Raw genomic sequence first — 17,945 nt, 5'->3', positions numbered from 1 at the left:
TCACGTAGAAGGGAAGTAATAAAATAATAAAAAGAAAACATAATAAAATAAAAACATTCTCACGACGTTTCGGCTACAACGCAAGCAGCCGTCTTCAGGTGAAGAATGAGACACTACCAAGCTAGGAGCTTATATATAAGCGGTTTTCTATTCAAAGTTGCGCATTTCTCACCCCCCCCCCCTCGTCACACATCGTCACAAATGTCTGCCCCCCACCCCCCCAGGTGCGTGACTTCATTTATGGACGGCCCCTTAGCCAGAATTGTGAAGTCTCCCGGTTTCCGTCGTAAATATGCATTGTATTTAAAACTAATACCAGTGAAGATGATTCCTCCAGTCTAGATAAAGTTAATGAAAAAGGGTCTCATATATAATGACATTAATTTAAATGTTTTCTGAACAGTTTTTTAGACGTGGATAGGCACATGAACAGGCAAAAGAACACGTTATCCACGATATCTCTGAGGCCTTAACAGGAAAAATAGAGGCCACTTATTGACGATTGTGTTGAGCTTTTTGTTGTTTCTGCACCACTGCCAACGCCGCAGCAGCATCACCACCACCATACAATTCTCTTAAAACGAGTCACAACTCAGCATAAGTGAGTCAAACGTTGAGTTTATTTGATATTTATTATCCCAAAAGCAACAGTCGGAAGCGCAAACTGATTCGAGCAAACTGAAATGTGCTTTACAGAGTAAGCTATTAAATATTCACGGATCATTGGTGTTTAAATTATTCACTGTTACTAACTATTGTATTGTCAAAGTGGTTCTCAGCCACTTTTCTTAAACGGCTCATAAAAAGAACACTAAAAAACTGAATAATTTAAACAGAATAATCACTGCGTTCGAAAATTTGATACATTCTGAATATTCAACATGTAAAGTTTGGCACAAATCTTCACGGAAGCGTGTAAGAAGGCATAATCACGGCATTTCACTTCGATTGATAGATAAAAGCACACATAGCAAACGGAGGCTGCCTCTGGATCCTGTGTTTTAAGTGCTGTGTGTTACATTTCCAGTCATCGTCACAAACTTTGGTCCCCCTAGCGGACACTTTGCAAACCAAAAATATGAACCAAGAAAAGACAGTCGGCCACACATTTTATGGGTTTGATAAGCTGAACATTTAAAAATGTGGATCTATTTTTTTCTACCAAAAATAAGTCGACACTTAGAATTGTTAAATATATATCTAGGTATAAATTGTGTGCCAACGTTTGTGCTTCTGTCACCGATGTTCAATCCTTAAAAAAATCATTGCATACCCAACAGGTAATTCACATAGATACTCATTCTATATATATGAGATCACCATCAGCCATAATTTATCTACTGCTCGATGAATCCCCCCTACAAATTTGTCAGCTATCTATATCCTACTATGTATATAATTTTAATGGCGTATTTGGCACAATTCCATTAGCAGGCGGACACAATTCCACAACCACTCGGCGCAATTGGCACAACAGCACAGGCGCGGTGACACACGCGGTGACACGCGCACACGGGACCCTGCGTCCGGCTGGATTTTCACTTGAAGGAGGCCTGCACCACGCGGCCTTTGAGAGGCTGCGTCGGACGGAAGTTGCACACCAGTTGGGAGCCGTCGCTCGCTTTCACTGAGCGGAATGCAGCCAGCTGAGAGGTAAAAACAAAACGAAGACGAAAGATGAGAGGCAGATACCCGCCCCCGTATAGCCCTTAACATACCAGAGGGCAAGTGGTGTTAGCGAGTAGCACGACACACGATGGTTTCTGTTGGCATTTTCGCTCCTTCCACAAGAGTCCAAAACACTTAATTTGTGGAAATTGGCCAAATATCCCGACGGAAGACCCTCCTGTAAAGATAATATTGAGATTTAAATTTCGATTTAAAGCTTTCGTGACTGCAGGGAATAATTGTCTTAGTTCTTTCGGTAAAGTCACGTAGAAGGGAAATAATATGACTTTGAGACCCCCTACCGCCTACACATTCCACGAGCAGTGACTAACCCCGTATCTGCATTTGTCATCAACATGCTAAATTATTATGTTGATATGTAAACTTCTTTGTCAAGGCTTTCTGCTCCTCCCACCCAGCTTAAAATACGCTGCCAAGCTTAGCAGTGTTGATTAGGCCGCTGTCTTTCCGACAGCTCTGTTCTTCACCTGAAGACGGCTGCTTGCGTTGTGGCCGAAACGTGAAAATGTATTGTTTTATTTTTATTATTTTTTATTTCCCTTCTACGTGACTTTACCGAAAGAACCAAGAATATAATATTGAGATTTAACGAGACTCCGACAACAATCGCCATTTGTCACGAAGTGGCGGTGACGTCACCACAGCGCTTGTGCCAGGTTACGTGCACGTTAAGGCGACGTGAAGTGTCGAACGCCCGCTGACAGGAGGTCACGGGACAGACCCAGGTGCCATGGGTTGACTGAGATGACCGGCAGATGCACCAACTTTGCCCTCTACTGTGCCAATTTGCTGTGTTTAGCAGCTCCCCTTGTGAGCGTCGCTCCTCTGCCCTCTGCTGTTGCTGGAGGAAGACTGCCTCCAACTGCTCAGTAGCGTCCTTCACGAGCCTCCTCCACAGATGCCGATCTTAGATCCATATCCTCTCGTACCACATCATTCCATCTATTCTCTAGCCCGTGCCGCGCCCGTTTGGCCCTCTATCCGGCCGAACAAAAGCTGTTTAGGCATGCGGTGGCTGAGCATGCGGGCTACATGATCCAGCCAGCGCAGCCTTCCCTGCTGGAGGAGCTCACCGATGGGACTGTACAGATAAGTGAGGCAAGCTTTTATTTTATTTTACCAGGTAAGGCCCACTGAGCTATATAGCTCTTTTTTGTTGTTAGAAGCGACCTGGCCACAAAGGATAGCTCAACGAAGTGGCTTATCATGTGGACATTTATAGCAGTTAAATACTCTAAAACGCAAGTCGATTCTAAATGTGGAGGGACAGACCGGAGAACCCGGAGAAAGATACACGCGACCACGAGGAGAACACGCCAACTCCAAATATACAGGCGTCGGTGGTCGGAATAGATCGTACCCACGACCTCCTGTATACCAGGCGAGGTGGTTAACATCTCGCCACACATTCAAGCACCCATGGTGTTCCCAGTACCCCCCCCCACCCCGGGCCTGTATCGCTGTCTCACCTGCTCCTTGCTGACGGAGATCGGATCCTTGAGCACGATCCAGATAGCGCTCTCATTGAGGGGCGGGGTGGTCAGAGAGCCCAGGTAGGACCAGAAGTCCAGGGACTTGGGCAGGAGAACCGAGGGGTCGTAGTTCTTGAAGTCCGCCTTGGCACCCTGGAGTACAAATACATAAATAAATAAATACGGCACTCCGAGTGAGGTCGCTTGCAACAAATGTTTTTTTTTTAAATCCTTTATATTAAGTTCACTTGCTTGCTTGCTTAGGACCGTGCAAATCTTTCGGTCGTTTTTTAAACCACTTCCCGTGATCCAATCGAGCTGACATTTTCCACACAGACTCGTTGTGCGTGACAATAACTTTTCGTGAAAATTTGTTTTAAATTTTTTTTACACTTTTTAGGACAAAAATATTATATTTAATTACCAATTGCTTAATGGTTGCATGCAATCATCTGACCCATAGGTGGCAGCCATCTCAAGCCAGAGGACGAGAGGACTCTAGCCGCCACGCATATAAAGGATTTATAGTGAAAAACTTTGTTTTTACGGGTTAATTTTTTCACGGTCTTACCGTTAATGTTGGCTCAGGTTAAAATGCAGGCATCCGTCTATAATATTAATCCACCAAAACTCGAACACTCTCGATTTTTATTTTAAAAAAATTTCAGCAATGTAAATATTGAAATCACAATTATTTACAATACTTTTTACTTCGGGCTGGATGAAAACCTCCCCCATGCTCTGTCAGCCATATGGAGGTTGTTGAACCATACGCTGGACAATTGCACATTTCTGAAGGTCGGGGTGGCCCAGAATCAGTTTAGATATCAATCGCCGCTTGTGTTAGCCCTGGCTGGAAATCAAACTCTTGTTGGTGCATTAATGGCGCAGTGCAGCAAATAATTTCCGCCCACTGACTTCCTATGGAAGTCCAGCAGAGATCAAGTTGAGCTCATGCGTTCGAGATGTCATCTTTGCTGAAAGGGAAGCTCAGCTGGGAAGCTTTAAACGTTGATGAGTGAACTCTATAGTGAAAAAGACCCTAACTATCAAAACCGTACATAATATTCCTGATTGAATGTACCCGCTGTAGGTAGAGACTTAATCCAGTTCAATATAACTATGGAAGTGAAGTTATAGGTGCAGTGCTGCAATTGCTAGCTCACTCCGTTGCTGCCAGACGGGCCATGATACGGTATGTTGCCGATTCTTTCACGTTAATTACGATGAATAAACATACAAATAGACACAAATAAATATCATACTTTAAGAAGTTACTGTGTTTGCTCACCCGTACTTACCACTCCAATCTCGAAGACTCTGCATGGGGTGATGTACATACACGCAGTATTTTCATTGCTTAAGTTGTATGTAGTGTATAGTGTACTTTATATCATATTTAACACCGAAATCAAGCATGGCTACTTTATTTTTTGTCACGCCACATGGTGCCGATCGCCGGACCTGGTTACAGCCTTTGAAGCAGTTTTGCCGGTTTCGCCGGATCGGCCCAGCATCGCCGGATAATGTTGGAAGCCGGATAATCGCGCAGTGACGCAGAGTCGATTATCAATTGTATTACCATTATTATTGGATGGCGAAGGAATTTTGCTCGGAGCATTTCTATTCGTGAGCAGAGTTTGCTATTTTCTTGTTTTCGAACGCTTTCTATAAATTAAACAGCGATAACACCACGTCAACCAAAAACACATGACTGACGTTATTATTTGTTTGGTTGTTGCAAACCGGTGGTTTGTAACGTCTGCTTTCAGAAAACTCGACAGTCCACAATGCTCGTGTTCATTGACGTTGCCCGTGGGATTTTGGGATTGTGCGTCACGTGTCGACACATTCTGTCGTGTCCTCACCTTGTTCTCGATGGCCTTCAGAGCATCCGTCACCTTCTGCAATCCGGCGTTATTTGCGCCAACCTGGAAAAAATGTAAAATCCGACGTCAGCTTTACCGTTACACACTGAAGCTGAATATGAGAATGTCCAAGGGGTGTGCTTGTCCCCGACAGTCTGTTACAGGCTATGCAGTGGATCTTTGTATTTGTGAGTGTAGGTGGGTGAGGGTGGGTGAGTCTGGGTGAGGGTGGATGTGGTGAGCGGTAGTGTGGCGGTGAGCGGTTAGCGCGCTTCGCTACGAACCCGGCAACCCGAGTTCGATTCCCGCTCACGGCCACCAAAACCGGTGACGATTTTTTGAACCGGTCCTGGGCCTCCCCTAAGTCGACTCAGCCTCAAATGAGTACCTGGTGCGGTGTGTAAAATCATCGCCACTAGGGGGACAAATGTGATCAGGCATGGTGCTGGCCACCCACCCCCTCGTGTACTGTTCGGATTGTCATAGGTGCTCGCTAACAGCACTTGCACCAACAGTCTGTAAAGGCTATAGGGGGGATCTTTGTTCGAGTGGAGCACCTTCACGAAGGCGCCCAGCACAGCCAGCCCATCGCTCTTGTCTTTCGCCTCGTCGAAGCTCGCGTACTTGACCGCATTCCAGTGCACCAGGTGGAGCTGCAACGGAGAGACACGGGCGCGGTGAGCCACTGCGTGGCGGACGGGGCCACATGGGAGGTGACGCACACCTGTCAAACCCTTATCAGTGCCTTATTGCATACCAATTCAGACCTTATTGGTCGCCCCGTGCGCCTTCTAAATCTCAACGTTTATCCTACAAAGTCCCATCACAAGGGAGAAATACAAAGGAACAGAGGAAAATTATGTTACTAAACAATTAGTTTTTGTTGCTCGTATTGAAACGGCTGTAACGCCGTATGGGCCTGAAAACTAAATTTCCCTGTACAAGAACACGGGGTAAACCGTACGGGTTGACAGCTATGAGATGTCACGGTGAAGTGTCCTGGCATGTACCCGTGCAGCGGTGTGTCAATACCACTGCTGGATGAGCGCCTCCCCACACCAAGGCCGTAGCCATGGAGTCAACATTGGGGGGGGGGGGGCAAATCTTCCAGGGGGTCTGGGGGTCCCCCCCCAGAAAAAAAATCTCAATTTGAAAACTCATTTCCTGCCTAAAATATTCCAAAATTCACTAACACATGGGATGGGCTTTTAATTTATTTTTTTACAATAATGTCTAATAGTGTATTGTATTACATTGCTGTGTTTTTAAAATTTTACCTTTTCTTGTTTCATTGTATGTAATGGCAGAGATTAGGGATTAATAAAGTACAACCATAACCACAATCATATAAACAGAAATTTATTTTATAGCAATATATTGGGGAGGACATTTTGAGCATATTTAAATATTGGGGGGGGGATGTGTGTCCCCCAATATATATTATAATTATGGCCTTGCCCCACACCCACCGCGTGAGTCTTGGGGGGTTCGTCAAAATGTTCTTAACCACGCTGATCGATAACTGTGGGGAGCATAGACTGAGCTTAGAAGTGCAGTCCAGCTGTGGATTTTTGTTTGCGACAGTGACACTCTCCGATTCCCACTAGCCCGTCCTCGCGCGCGATGGCAATATGCTCAGTTTGCTGAATGCCAATGTCGAGGTCTGCCATCCATGAGAGGGCATTGGGGGACAGAGAGTTTACTCTTTGGTTCTTTCGGTAAAGTCACGTATAAAGATACAATAATAAATTCAATAATAGCATACTACGACGTTTCGATTGCAACACAAGCAATCATCATCAGGTATAAAAGAAATAGCAACACAAATCTAACCAGAAAACTATAGACAGACATATAAGCAGACAGATATCACAAAGATACATAGAGAGAGAACACGCATTGGCACACAGAGAGACGTTCTCTCTCTATGTATCTTTGTGATATCTGCTATGTCTTTTATACCTGATGATGATTGCTTGTGTTGCAATCGCAACGTCGTAGTATGCTATTATTTAATTTATTATTTTATCTTTATACGTGACTTTACCGAAAGAACCAAAGAGTAATTCCTGCAGTCACGAAAGCTCCAAATTAAGATTGACAGAGAGTTTGTGTTGAGCGTTTGTTGGTCACCCATCCCAGGACTACGCAGCAGGCTTTAGCTTCCGTGAGACGATGGGTTCTAGTCCCCTCAATTGCAGTCGTATGGTTGTGAACACAGAATACAGCATCAGAGTATTTGTGTTGAAACTTGATTTGAAGCTTTCGTGACTGCAGGAATCCATACTCTTTGGATCTATCGGTAGAGTCACGTAGGTAGAAAAAATATCAGATCACGACGTTTCGATCGCAACACAAGCAATCGTCATCAGGTGGGACAACCACAGCAAGAAAAAATAACTGCGATCGAAACTTCGTGATCTATTACTTTTTCTACCTATGTGTCTTTACCGAAAGAACCAAAGAGTATTTGTTGACGCTGGAAGAATCCGACGAGCTATAAAGCTCTTTTCCCACATATGTCCAGTAGGGGCGTGTGAGAACGTCACAACAACAAACAGGACAACAACACGAATGGAGTGCAGAGTAGAGAAAACGTTAGCAAATCACTTAAAAACTCTGTAAATACAACTTTCGATTTAAAGCTTTCGTGACTGCAGGGATTCATCTTCTCGGTCCTTTCGGTAAAGTCACGTAGAAGGGAAATAATAAAATAATAAAAATAAAACATAATAAAATAATTCTCACGACGTTTCGGCCACAACGCAAGCAGCCGTCCTCAGGTCTGACGCTGTCTCCCGGCAGACCTGGTTTTCACCGGAGGACGGCTGCTTGCGTTGTGGCCGAAACGTCGTGAGAATTATTTTATTATGTTTTGTTTTTATTATTTAATTACTTCCCTTCTACGTGACTTTACCGAAAGAAGCAAGAAGATAAATACAACTTGTTTTAACCAGGAAATGCCCACTGAGCTATTGCAACACTGACCCCAATCCATTTTATCTCTGTGTATATAACAAAATTAACTATTATTATGACGTTTATCTTTTAAGGAAGGATCTGGATATGGGAGGGGGGGTGTTTGGCCAACTTCTTATGGTGTTGCGTGAATGTGTCACACAGGATCCCATATACACAGTGACACATAGGGTCACAGTGACACACAGGTACACACAGACACAGTTGCACACAGTAGTACAGACAATATTGCAAAGTGTCCCACAGTGGTACAGACAGTGACACAGTGTTACACAGTATCACAGTCACACAGCGTCACGGGCAAAGTGACATGCAGCGTCACGCACATGGTGACACACAGAGTCACACAGTGACACACACACAGTGACACACAGAGTCACACACAGGGACACACAGAGTCACACACACAGTGACACAGGGACACACACACACAGTGACACACAGTGACACACAGAGACACACACAGGGACACACAGAGTCACACACACAGTGACACACAGGGACATACACACAGGGACACACACACACAGTGACACACAGAGTCACACACAGTGACACACACACAGTGACACACACACAGTGACACACAGTGACACACAGAGTCACACACACAGTGACACACAGAGTCACACACACACAGTCACACACAGAGTCACACACAGAGTCACACACACAGTGACACACACACAGTGACACACACACAGTGTCACACAGTGACACACAGAGTCACACACACAGTGACACACAGAGTCACACACACAGTGACACACATAGTCACACACATACAGGGTCACACACAGAGTCACACACACACAGTCACACACACAGAGTCACACACGCACCTCGGCCGAGTAGGAATTCCCATCCACGGTGTGCTCGGATCCCTTCGCGTCCGAGGTCCCCCAGTGGAAGTGGAACTGCTTCAGCTTGTACGGGTTGGCGAGCGGCCCCCCACTCAGCACTGCAAAGACAAAGATCCCCCGCTTGTATCGCCTTCGACAGACTGTTGGGGCAAGTGCTGTTAGCGGGTAGCACCTATGAATGCCGGCACCACGCCCAGCCGCCTTTGTCTCCCCAATGGTGACGTTTACGCATCGCACCAGGTGCTCGTTTGAGGCTGAGTCGACCTAGGGGAGGCCCAGGACCGGTTCAGATAATCGTCACCGGGTGTTGGTCGTGAGCGGGAATCGAATTCGGGTCGCTGGGTTCGTAGAGCAGCGTAGCGCTAACCACTACACCCACCGCTCCACCGCAAACAACAACAACAACAACTGCCCTTCGTTACTAAGTGGCGGTGGTGTCACCATGGCGCTTGTGCCAAGCCATGTGCGCTTTAAGGATGACAGGAGGTCTTGCCGGGGACATTAATAGCCGCAGTTTTTTGTTGGGTTAGTTAAGTAATAATCCAGCACAGTTGACACGAAAAGTCCTCCCTTCTTTCGGTATTGTGAGGTATCCTTCTTCCTTTCATTATATGTTCTGGGTTTAATAAAAAAAAATGAGGTGGAAAGCATGCCCGTCGGTGAATAACTAATCATTATCTTCTTGGTTCTTTCGGTAAAGTCACGTAGAAGGGAAATAATAAAATAATAAAAATACAACATTATAAAATACATTGACTTTACCGAAAGAACCAAGAAGATGAATCCCTGCAGTCACGAAAGCTTTGAATCGAAAAAAAACCTAATAATTAATCTATCTCTATCATACTCTTTGGTTCTTTCGATAAAGTCACGTAGGTGAAAATAAAATAAAATGAAATCAACTAAAAACAACTAAATTTAGTTGTTTTCATTTTTATTTTATTTTTCTACCTACGTGATTTTACCGAAAGAACCAAAGAGTATGGATCCTTGCAGTCACGAAAACTTCAAATCTAGAATTAACCATCTCTCTATCATCTCCACCGCTATACAAAGACACCACGCGCCCATAGAGAGGATGAGATCGTGCTAATATTTTCCCCAATTAATCTTTATCTAAGCGCATAAATGCCCATTTCGTGACCGGAACTGCCGACGATGAATGACGGAGGGAAAGTGTAATCGAGTCCAAACTTTACGAATGTTATAAAGCGTGGCATTGTGTGTGGTGTATAGAACGTGATCAAATCAGCCGCTGGCTTCGCCGCAATGTGAAGCAATATCCGTAGGAGAGATTGGTTATCGTTCGCTGTGCTCTCATTGTTCTATTTAAGAGTCCAGTTTATCTCATCCGTTGGCCGCGCTCCAGGATACGTCCGAGGATTCAAAAGTAAGAGCTTGGTAGGCAGCCCAACTTTGGCCGCATGGATATTGTGAGCGCTGCTGCATTTTAAAAAGCGTATGCACGTCTTCTTGGTTCTTTCGGTAAAGTCACGTAGAAGGGAAATAATAAAATAATAAAAATAAAACATAATAAAATAATTCTCACGACGTTTCGGCCACAACGCAAGCAGCCGTCCTCAGGTGAAGACCAGGTCTGTCGGGGAGACAGCGTCTGTCTGTAAAGTCACGACAGACCTGTTCTTCACCTGAGGACGGCTGCTGGCGTTGTGGCCGAAACGTCGTGAGAATTATTTTATTATGTTTTATTTGTATTATTTTATTATTTCCCTTCTACGTGACTTTACCGAAAGAACCAAGAAGATGAATCCTTGCAGTCACGAAAGCTTTAAATCGAAATTTAGCTTATGCACGGTGAACTTCTTTCGCACCGTACGTAGTCAACCGTGCTGATCGGAGGTGTGGGCGGGGGGGGATCAACAACATAAACACACGCACACTGCGTGGTGTTCGCACGACGCATCTTCGCCGTAACATGGTTCTTTCATAAGGGGACATTCTTTCACAGGACGCGGTTTGTGAGCGGTCGACGACGAACTACTTTCTCGAGCTGCAGTACGCGGAGGGATAAAGTAACGCGGTGGTGCTCGTATTCACCACCACAGTGCATTGCGTCTCTTGAAATATTGAGTTGGGTTTATTGTTGTTTTAACCGAATTCTAACAAAAAAAATGGCTCTTGTTATTTTGTTTGCCTGCCCCTGGTCTAGCGGCAGGTAAGTTTGCCTTTAGGCCGATAGTCCCCTCCTGCAAGCCAGCCGGCTAAGTAATGTTCCAGCAAAAAGAAACCGATTTAGAGAAATCGAGGCAGGCAATGATAAAAAAAAAGAACGCTCGCGTACCACTGCTGTCGCCGGAGTCGTTGTAGTCCACGGAGAAGGAGTGACCGCTGTTGGAGATGCTCATGGAATCGGCGCCGGAGTAGCTCACGGAGAGGGCGCCCAGTGCCGCGTCGTAGACGGCGCTGGCTGGCACGATGTCGATGGGAGACTGACGAGACCCATCGGCGTTCTTAAAATGCTTGCCCCACACCTCGGGTCCTGCAATCATCGCACGGTCATCCTTGTCTTTAATCCGAGACGATTATAGACGTCGTGACACAAAACCGCCTGCATTTATTTCTGCCAACTCGACACGAGCCCGGTACATTGCCGCTGGTCACAGAAGCAGAAGATCGGACGCGGCCGGGGGCGAGCTTGGTGAAGAGGGGCGGATTGGGCTCGCGGCCCCACGCCCAGGTACGGGGAGACTCGAGCAGAGAGAAGTGAACGTTTATATGGGGGGAGGGAGCGGCGAGGGGGGCAACATACAAGTTGTAGTGTAATAGCGCCGGCTGGTGACGAAAAGCAGCAACTGCGGTGTAAAAACAGCACACACGCTAGTGACCGACAGCATGCACGGTGTGTGTCGGCAGAGTGTAAGAAGTCGGGAGGGGTCCATCTGGAAGCCCCTGGATCCTCCTAGTGGGTTCGAGAAGGGGGGCGTCGTCTCTGTCATCCCTCGATGTTGCGCTGCTAGATAGCCTGCCAGCTGCCTTAGTTCGTTAGCGCCGCCGATGCTGGACGGCTAGTGTTGTGTCGGCTAGTGTGTATCGTCGTGATCGTGTGTGTTAATAAAAGAAGGTGCCTCCACAAATGTCGTCTCCTAAGTCCTGCACTGCACAAGTATAGGGGAGGGAACGGTAATGGGGAACGTACAATTATAAGGGAGGGAACGGCAATTGGGAACATATAATTATAGGGGCAATGGGAAAAATACAATAATAGGGGAGGGAACGGTAAGGGCGAACATTCAAAACAGCATTATTTGGCATCCCTTTCTAGATGTGAAGTTTTCGTGACTGCAAGGATCCATACTCTTTGTTTTTTTCGGTAAAGTCACGTAGGTAAAAAATTAAATGACTTCTTGTCTCGTTGTCTGGGAGGCGGGGGGGGGGCACACGAAAACGCATGGGAGGAACGTGACGCATTGCGCCATAAGATCGGAGAGCTGTGAGTGGCTTTCCCTTCGTCTAGAGACGGGTTTGTGGGTGCAGCCTGGCGACTGCTTGGTCACTCTGAGGCGGGTGAAAGGGCTTCCGGGAGAGGGAAACTCAAGGACGCCCCGCTCGAGGGTGTTTGGCCTACTCATCCGCACTGAGCAGACGTGGTGGGAGTGCCACACACTTTAACCCACCTCGCGTGACCTGCCGAACAACTTAACCACAGATTTGCATTGTTCGCTAGATGGGGGGGGAGGCGGATGTAAGAAACGCGTTGGATCGAACCGGTGATGTCCAGTTTGCAAATCCAGTTCGCAGTGTAATCTTTTATTTTATTTCATGACAGAGGACGGGAATTAGGCTGGAGAGAGGTTTATCCTTTGAGTCTAGACTGTGGCTCTGTTGTGAGTCTTTGTGAAATGAGTTTCGAATGATTGGGAAACACACCGTGACTATCATGTAGCTTGATGCCAGTTTTAATGGGAATATTGAAATACCAATTCAAAGCAGATTATCATATGTCTGGGCGGACCTCACTCTTCGAAGAAAGACATCATCAGTAGAGGTCACGATTAAGGGTCAGGGTACAGGTAACCCCACACTAATTCAAACAGTGACATAATTAACTGACTTATGAGGTTTCCCGTGATATTAGGTAAAGTCAATTTCCTGAAACATATTTTGCACGCGTGTTTATAGCTCAAAGATCACTTGATACACGTCACCTAGTTTGCGTTTGGTTACATTTTTGCCTGTTGCGAACATGCCGTTAAATTAGTTTGACTGAATAAAATGCGAATAAAATCAATTATAATATGATTCAGATTAAGTGACACTCCAGGATTAGCCCCCAGCTGTGCGATCAGAAGTGCAAATCGTGTCATTGTTAAGGGGGCAGAGTTGGGTAAAGACGACTTAAGTCTAATTATTACCCTCGCAAAAAAAACTGCCAATAAGTGTTACGTGTGCGCTGTATCACGGCGCTAAAACGTATTTACCTATTCCTGGCCATTTCGTTAAATGTTTAACTACAGGTGACTTTTAAACCGACCAATTTAAGGTGCCACTCAATAGCGATAAAAAGTAATAATTCTGCCCGTTTGAACCACGTGCCCGCAATTACCGTGGTCGTGCAAAGTCCCCGGGATGGCTCCTATCGAGACTTTACCACTCGCCGGGGTCACGCAGGATCACGGTCGAAAGACCCTAAAGGAGTGGTTCTTAACCTTTACTGCAGCCCTGCACCCCTTAGCTTCTCAATCGTAATGTTTTTAACAATATAATGTTCATAAATTCATAGGGGGTTTGATGAAACAAAGTAAGTTGTATTTCGATTTAAAGCTTTCGTGACTGCAGGGATTCATATTCTTGGTTCTTTCGGTAAAGTCACGTAGAAGGGAAATAATAAAATAATATTTCCCTTCTACGTGACTTTACCGAAAGAAAGAATATAAAGTAAGTTGTACTTACGTGCCCGTGATTAATTTGTGTTTTCGATTATTTACCTTCGAAATAAAAATCTGCCCGCGTCTCGCACCCCCCCCCAGAAAGGGCATCTCCGCACCCGCACCCCAGGTTAAGAACCACTGCCCTAATACATTCGCAGGCGACGCGCTGTGTCTTTAACGGGCTGTTTAGGCGACACGTTGGACTGTCTATGCAGGCCCCTGATTGTTAGGCCAGGGCAGGGCCAGCAGCCTAGAATTTGACCCCGAACCACAAACCCTCCCCGCCCCCCCCCACATAGTCTGTGAAACTTTGTAATGGTTGAAAAGCAAGACTGTGATACACCCAATGTGTAACTTGGATATGAAAACAACAGCGTCATTACGTGTATTAATTAATGGCAGTTCTGTGCCTGAAATTCAAATAAGGTTTTGCACCTTGGTAAAATAAAAAAACAAACACATAAATGCCACTTTGATTTCACACCGCGGTGGGTGTGTTAACAAATACGACAACGCAATGCGTTCGTCTGCTTCACGGTGGCCGCTAAATATCGAGCGACGTTCTTGGAAAATGAGCAGACATCGGGTGACGGCGTCACGGGTCCAAATTAGTTCGATGATTTGAAACCAAACAGCAACATCGCAGACTAATGCCCACGACTTGCAGGCTGGTGTTGTGCTTGCCTTGTGTTGCACAGGGACAGCTGCCATCGGGTAAGGGGCGCCACGGTCGTGGCAAGATGTTAACTACCTCGCCTGGTATACAGGAGGTCGTGGGTTCGATCCTGACCTTGACACCTGCTGCTGTATATTTGGAGTTTGCGTGTCTCTCTCTGTCTCCCCCCGTGGTCACCTGGATTTTTCTCCGTGGTCCTCCGGTTTTCCCCCTCCATATTTAGAATCAACACGCGTTTCGAGTATTTTAGCGGCTCTCCATTTCAACACGATAAGCCTTTTCGTTGAGCTATCATTTGTGGACAGGTCGCTTCTGAAAAAGCTATTTAGCTCAGTGGGCCTTACACCTGGTGAAATGAAAAAATATATTTTGTAGTTTAAGGGGGTCCCCTGAGGCTAAACGAACTGCGCTCTGTGAAGGCCTGGCTCCAGTACGTCTGGAATCGGATTGGAGTTGGGGGCACCACAACAGTGACATACTGCTAAGCAGCAGAGTGAACTTGGGTGGAGTCAAAGGGGGCATTTGGTTGGCCACAGCTGACCCTAGGACCCGCCTGGCCCCAACCTTGCCTGGCTCCGAGGCGTTGTTAATGATTTAGCTTTACGATTCATACACTGTATCACGTAAAACAAGCAAAACAACGACAACCTTGAATTGTAATAACCGAGGTAACGAACAATGTGGTGTCAGAAATGGGTGGTGGCAAAATACGGTAAAGAGAAGGAATTGGATTTACAAAAAATGGCCCACAAAGTTGGAATCGTCCTTGGTGGCCACCCTGAACACTTAAACCTGGGCTGGGTTTTTAAAATAAGTTGGGGTATTTGTCTTGTTACAAGGTGCCCCCACTGAGGGTAACAATTGGGAACTCCTGGATATACCGTGCAAGCCTACACCGAGCAGTGCATAACCACGTAAACGAAATAATAGTTACTTTACTGAAGATGTCATTTTAACAAGGGCAACAGGTACAGATTTTTTTTGTGTTTAATGGTCATTCCCCCCCCCCCCCGGTACCTCGGATTAGCGCGGTTGGATATGTACGGTGCGAAACAGGTTCGGCATACACACACACACACACAGCAAACCTACATTGATACACGCACGCACGCAGGCGTTAAGCACACAATAGTCACGCAAACAATAACACCCAACGGAGGTGGTCAGAATCTCACAAAAGGCGAAAAAAGTTGACGGTGAAGGGAATGTGATTCCAGCAGCTCCGCCTTGATAGCGGTGCCAGTGGCCTTACCGTGATGGGGCACGCCTGAGGCTGCCATCACTTGTCGCTAAACATAACATTTTTTTTTGTTTGTCAAAAAGGCCGATTCGTTTTCCTTTGACAAATGTAAACGTTTGACCTCTCTCGCTCTGTGCCCTACCGCCGCCGTTGGTTTGTGGCCTCCGCAGGCTTGGAGCACCGCGTGTGGTTCAACGGTACGATATGTTTCTGGAGTGTAATTGTAACAAATTTTATTTGACCTTTCGCTGGAAATTACATCCAGATCTTAACGACAGCTCAGCTAAAAAAAACTAATCAATTGTAACAAAAACATCCCACAAGGCAACTCGATTCGATTGTCACGGTCGAGTGTTGGAGGGTCACAGCGACACGATCCAACCCGATAGTATCCAATTATAAATAATAATTTTGCTCGCGAAAGCCAGCTTATAAAATGCTAAGGTTACATGTCATCCAGAAAATTCATAATCATCGCCATCCATTAGACTTTCCACTGCTGGATGAAGGCCTCACCATGTCATCGCCACACTTTCGTCTAATCACAGAGCGCCACACTTTCGTCTTCCCTGCCGTTATTGTATCGTCACTTTTACAAAGGCACGTTTATCTATCTAGGCTGCAAATATTGTACCAACGCTATAATTGGTCGAGAGTTATTTAAAATATAAAATGACAAGGTGAAGCAATGTTTCTGCAGCCACCCTTTTTCTTCAGAAACTGAGAGATCGGAATGGCAGATTGTGACTTTCAGTGGCAGGCTGCTGCGGTATTGTCTATTTTAAGACAAACTGGCCCCTAAGTTTTGCCTTCCCTCTCGATCTGCTCGCAGAAGGAGCCAATATGCGAACATATGTTCACTCTATTTTTTCAATTGTTGGGTTTGGTGGTAACGTTATTCTATCCCCTCTGCCTTTACACACAGAGAATAGGAATCTGTATTCATACTGGTGGAATCCGATGAACTATGAAGATCTTTTATTAGAGGTGCCCAGGTGGGGCACTGGGTCAGACATTCACAACAACAAACAATACAGAAAACACGATGGGAGTGCAAAGCATAGGAAAGGTAAGCAAGTCACTAACATAACCAACGCAGTCCCTGAAACATTTTTTTCTCACATATTCACACCTGTTATAAAATGTTTTTATAATAGAGTGTACTCATAGTTAATGAATGCCAAGTGTGTACGTTTTCCAAACATAATACCATATTATCTCCCCAATTTGAATGCTCAGTTCCTGCAGAAGAAGAAGAGGACGCGTTTGGCACGTGGAGCGAAACGTCGGACATCGTGCCGAACAAACGGGCGGCGACAACGCGTAGCACACGTCGCATGAGGCGAGACAAAAACAAAGATCCCCCGTAGCCTTTACAGACTTTTGGGGCAAGTGCTGTTAGCGAGCACCTATGAAGTTTGGCACGACACACCGCATTGGGTACTCATTCGAGGCTGAGTCGACCTAGGGGAGGCCCAGGACCGGTTCAGATAATCGTCACTGATGTTGGCCGTGAGCGAGACGCACACGTACACACTAACGCCAATGTGTTGTGACCGTGGGTGTGTAGAAACTTACCGTTCTCAGAACCGTAGCCCCAGTGTTCGCACATTGTCGCTGAAGAGAGCTGGTGGAGAGTGGTATCAGATAAGGTTTACGAGGAGTTCTCAGCAGATCGCTTGTCTGATGATCTTAGCTTACCCCAAGGAGCGCCTTTTATAAGGGCCATCGCACACACACACACGCACACACACACACGCACACACGCAATGGCACGCCTACCCGCATACATGCAAGTGTACTTACACACTCATGCTTAGACGGAAGAAAATGACACACCGATCGCTCTATTCATGCATGGTGTACTAAAATTGATCGTCTTTCGCACGAGTACATTTCTGTATGTGTGCATTTGTTTCCACGCGTGTGCGCGCGTGACATTACGAACTGTCGAGTATGTTACAGGTGCATGCATTGGGGTACCCGTCTCTTTCAATACATACACAGCTTGAAGTTCACTGGCATTTGTGACATCTCAAATCCACACTTCTGCCCAGTTGTCCGGTAATTGTCTTTGGACAATTAATTAAAATGTCCTTCTGCAATGCGTAAACCATAAAAATACATAAATATATTATTTATCCAAAAAATATAAGATATATAAAATATTACCAAAACATCAAACAACTAAAACGGTATCAAATATTTAAGCATGCTCAAACATCCACATGCAAGTTAAGTAAATGTAAATGCGCATGCATAATACATC

At 45.7% G+C, this 17,945-nt stretch overlaps 1 protein-coding gene across 1 annotated transcript; it reads right to left on the bottom strand.

Annotated features, from left to right (window-relative positions):
• Positions 1-1,359: 1,359 nt before the first annotated feature.
• On the bottom strand, positions 1,360-17,339 carry LOC144949483 (carbonic anhydrase-like). Its single transcript, XM_078879405.1, has 7 exons — positions 17,255-17,339; positions 11,174-11,371; positions 8,851-8,969; positions 5,587-5,682; positions 5,030-5,092; positions 3,159-3,314; positions 1,360-1,646 (listed from the first exon to the last, which is right to left on the bottom strand). Exons 1-7 carry the CDS (start codon positions 17,286-17,288, stop codon positions 1,539-1,541), a joined length of 774 nt encoding a protein of 257 aa, XP_078735531.1. The 5' UTR covers positions 17,289-17,339; the 3' UTR covers positions 1,360-1,538.
• Positions 17,340-17,945: the final 606 nt, after the last annotated feature.

The sequence above is a fragment of the Lampetra fluviatilis genome, chromosome 54 (assembly GCF_964198595.1).
Source record: "Lampetra fluviatilis chromosome 54, kcLamFluv1.1, whole genome shotgun sequence".
In the NCBI taxonomy this organism is placed as follows: Eukaryota; Metazoa; Chordata; class Hyperoartia; order Petromyzontiformes; family Petromyzontidae; genus Lampetra; species Lampetra fluviatilis.
The sequence above is the reverse complement of the archived record's forward strand: the minus strand, read 5'-3'. Positions and strand labels throughout refer to the sequence as shown.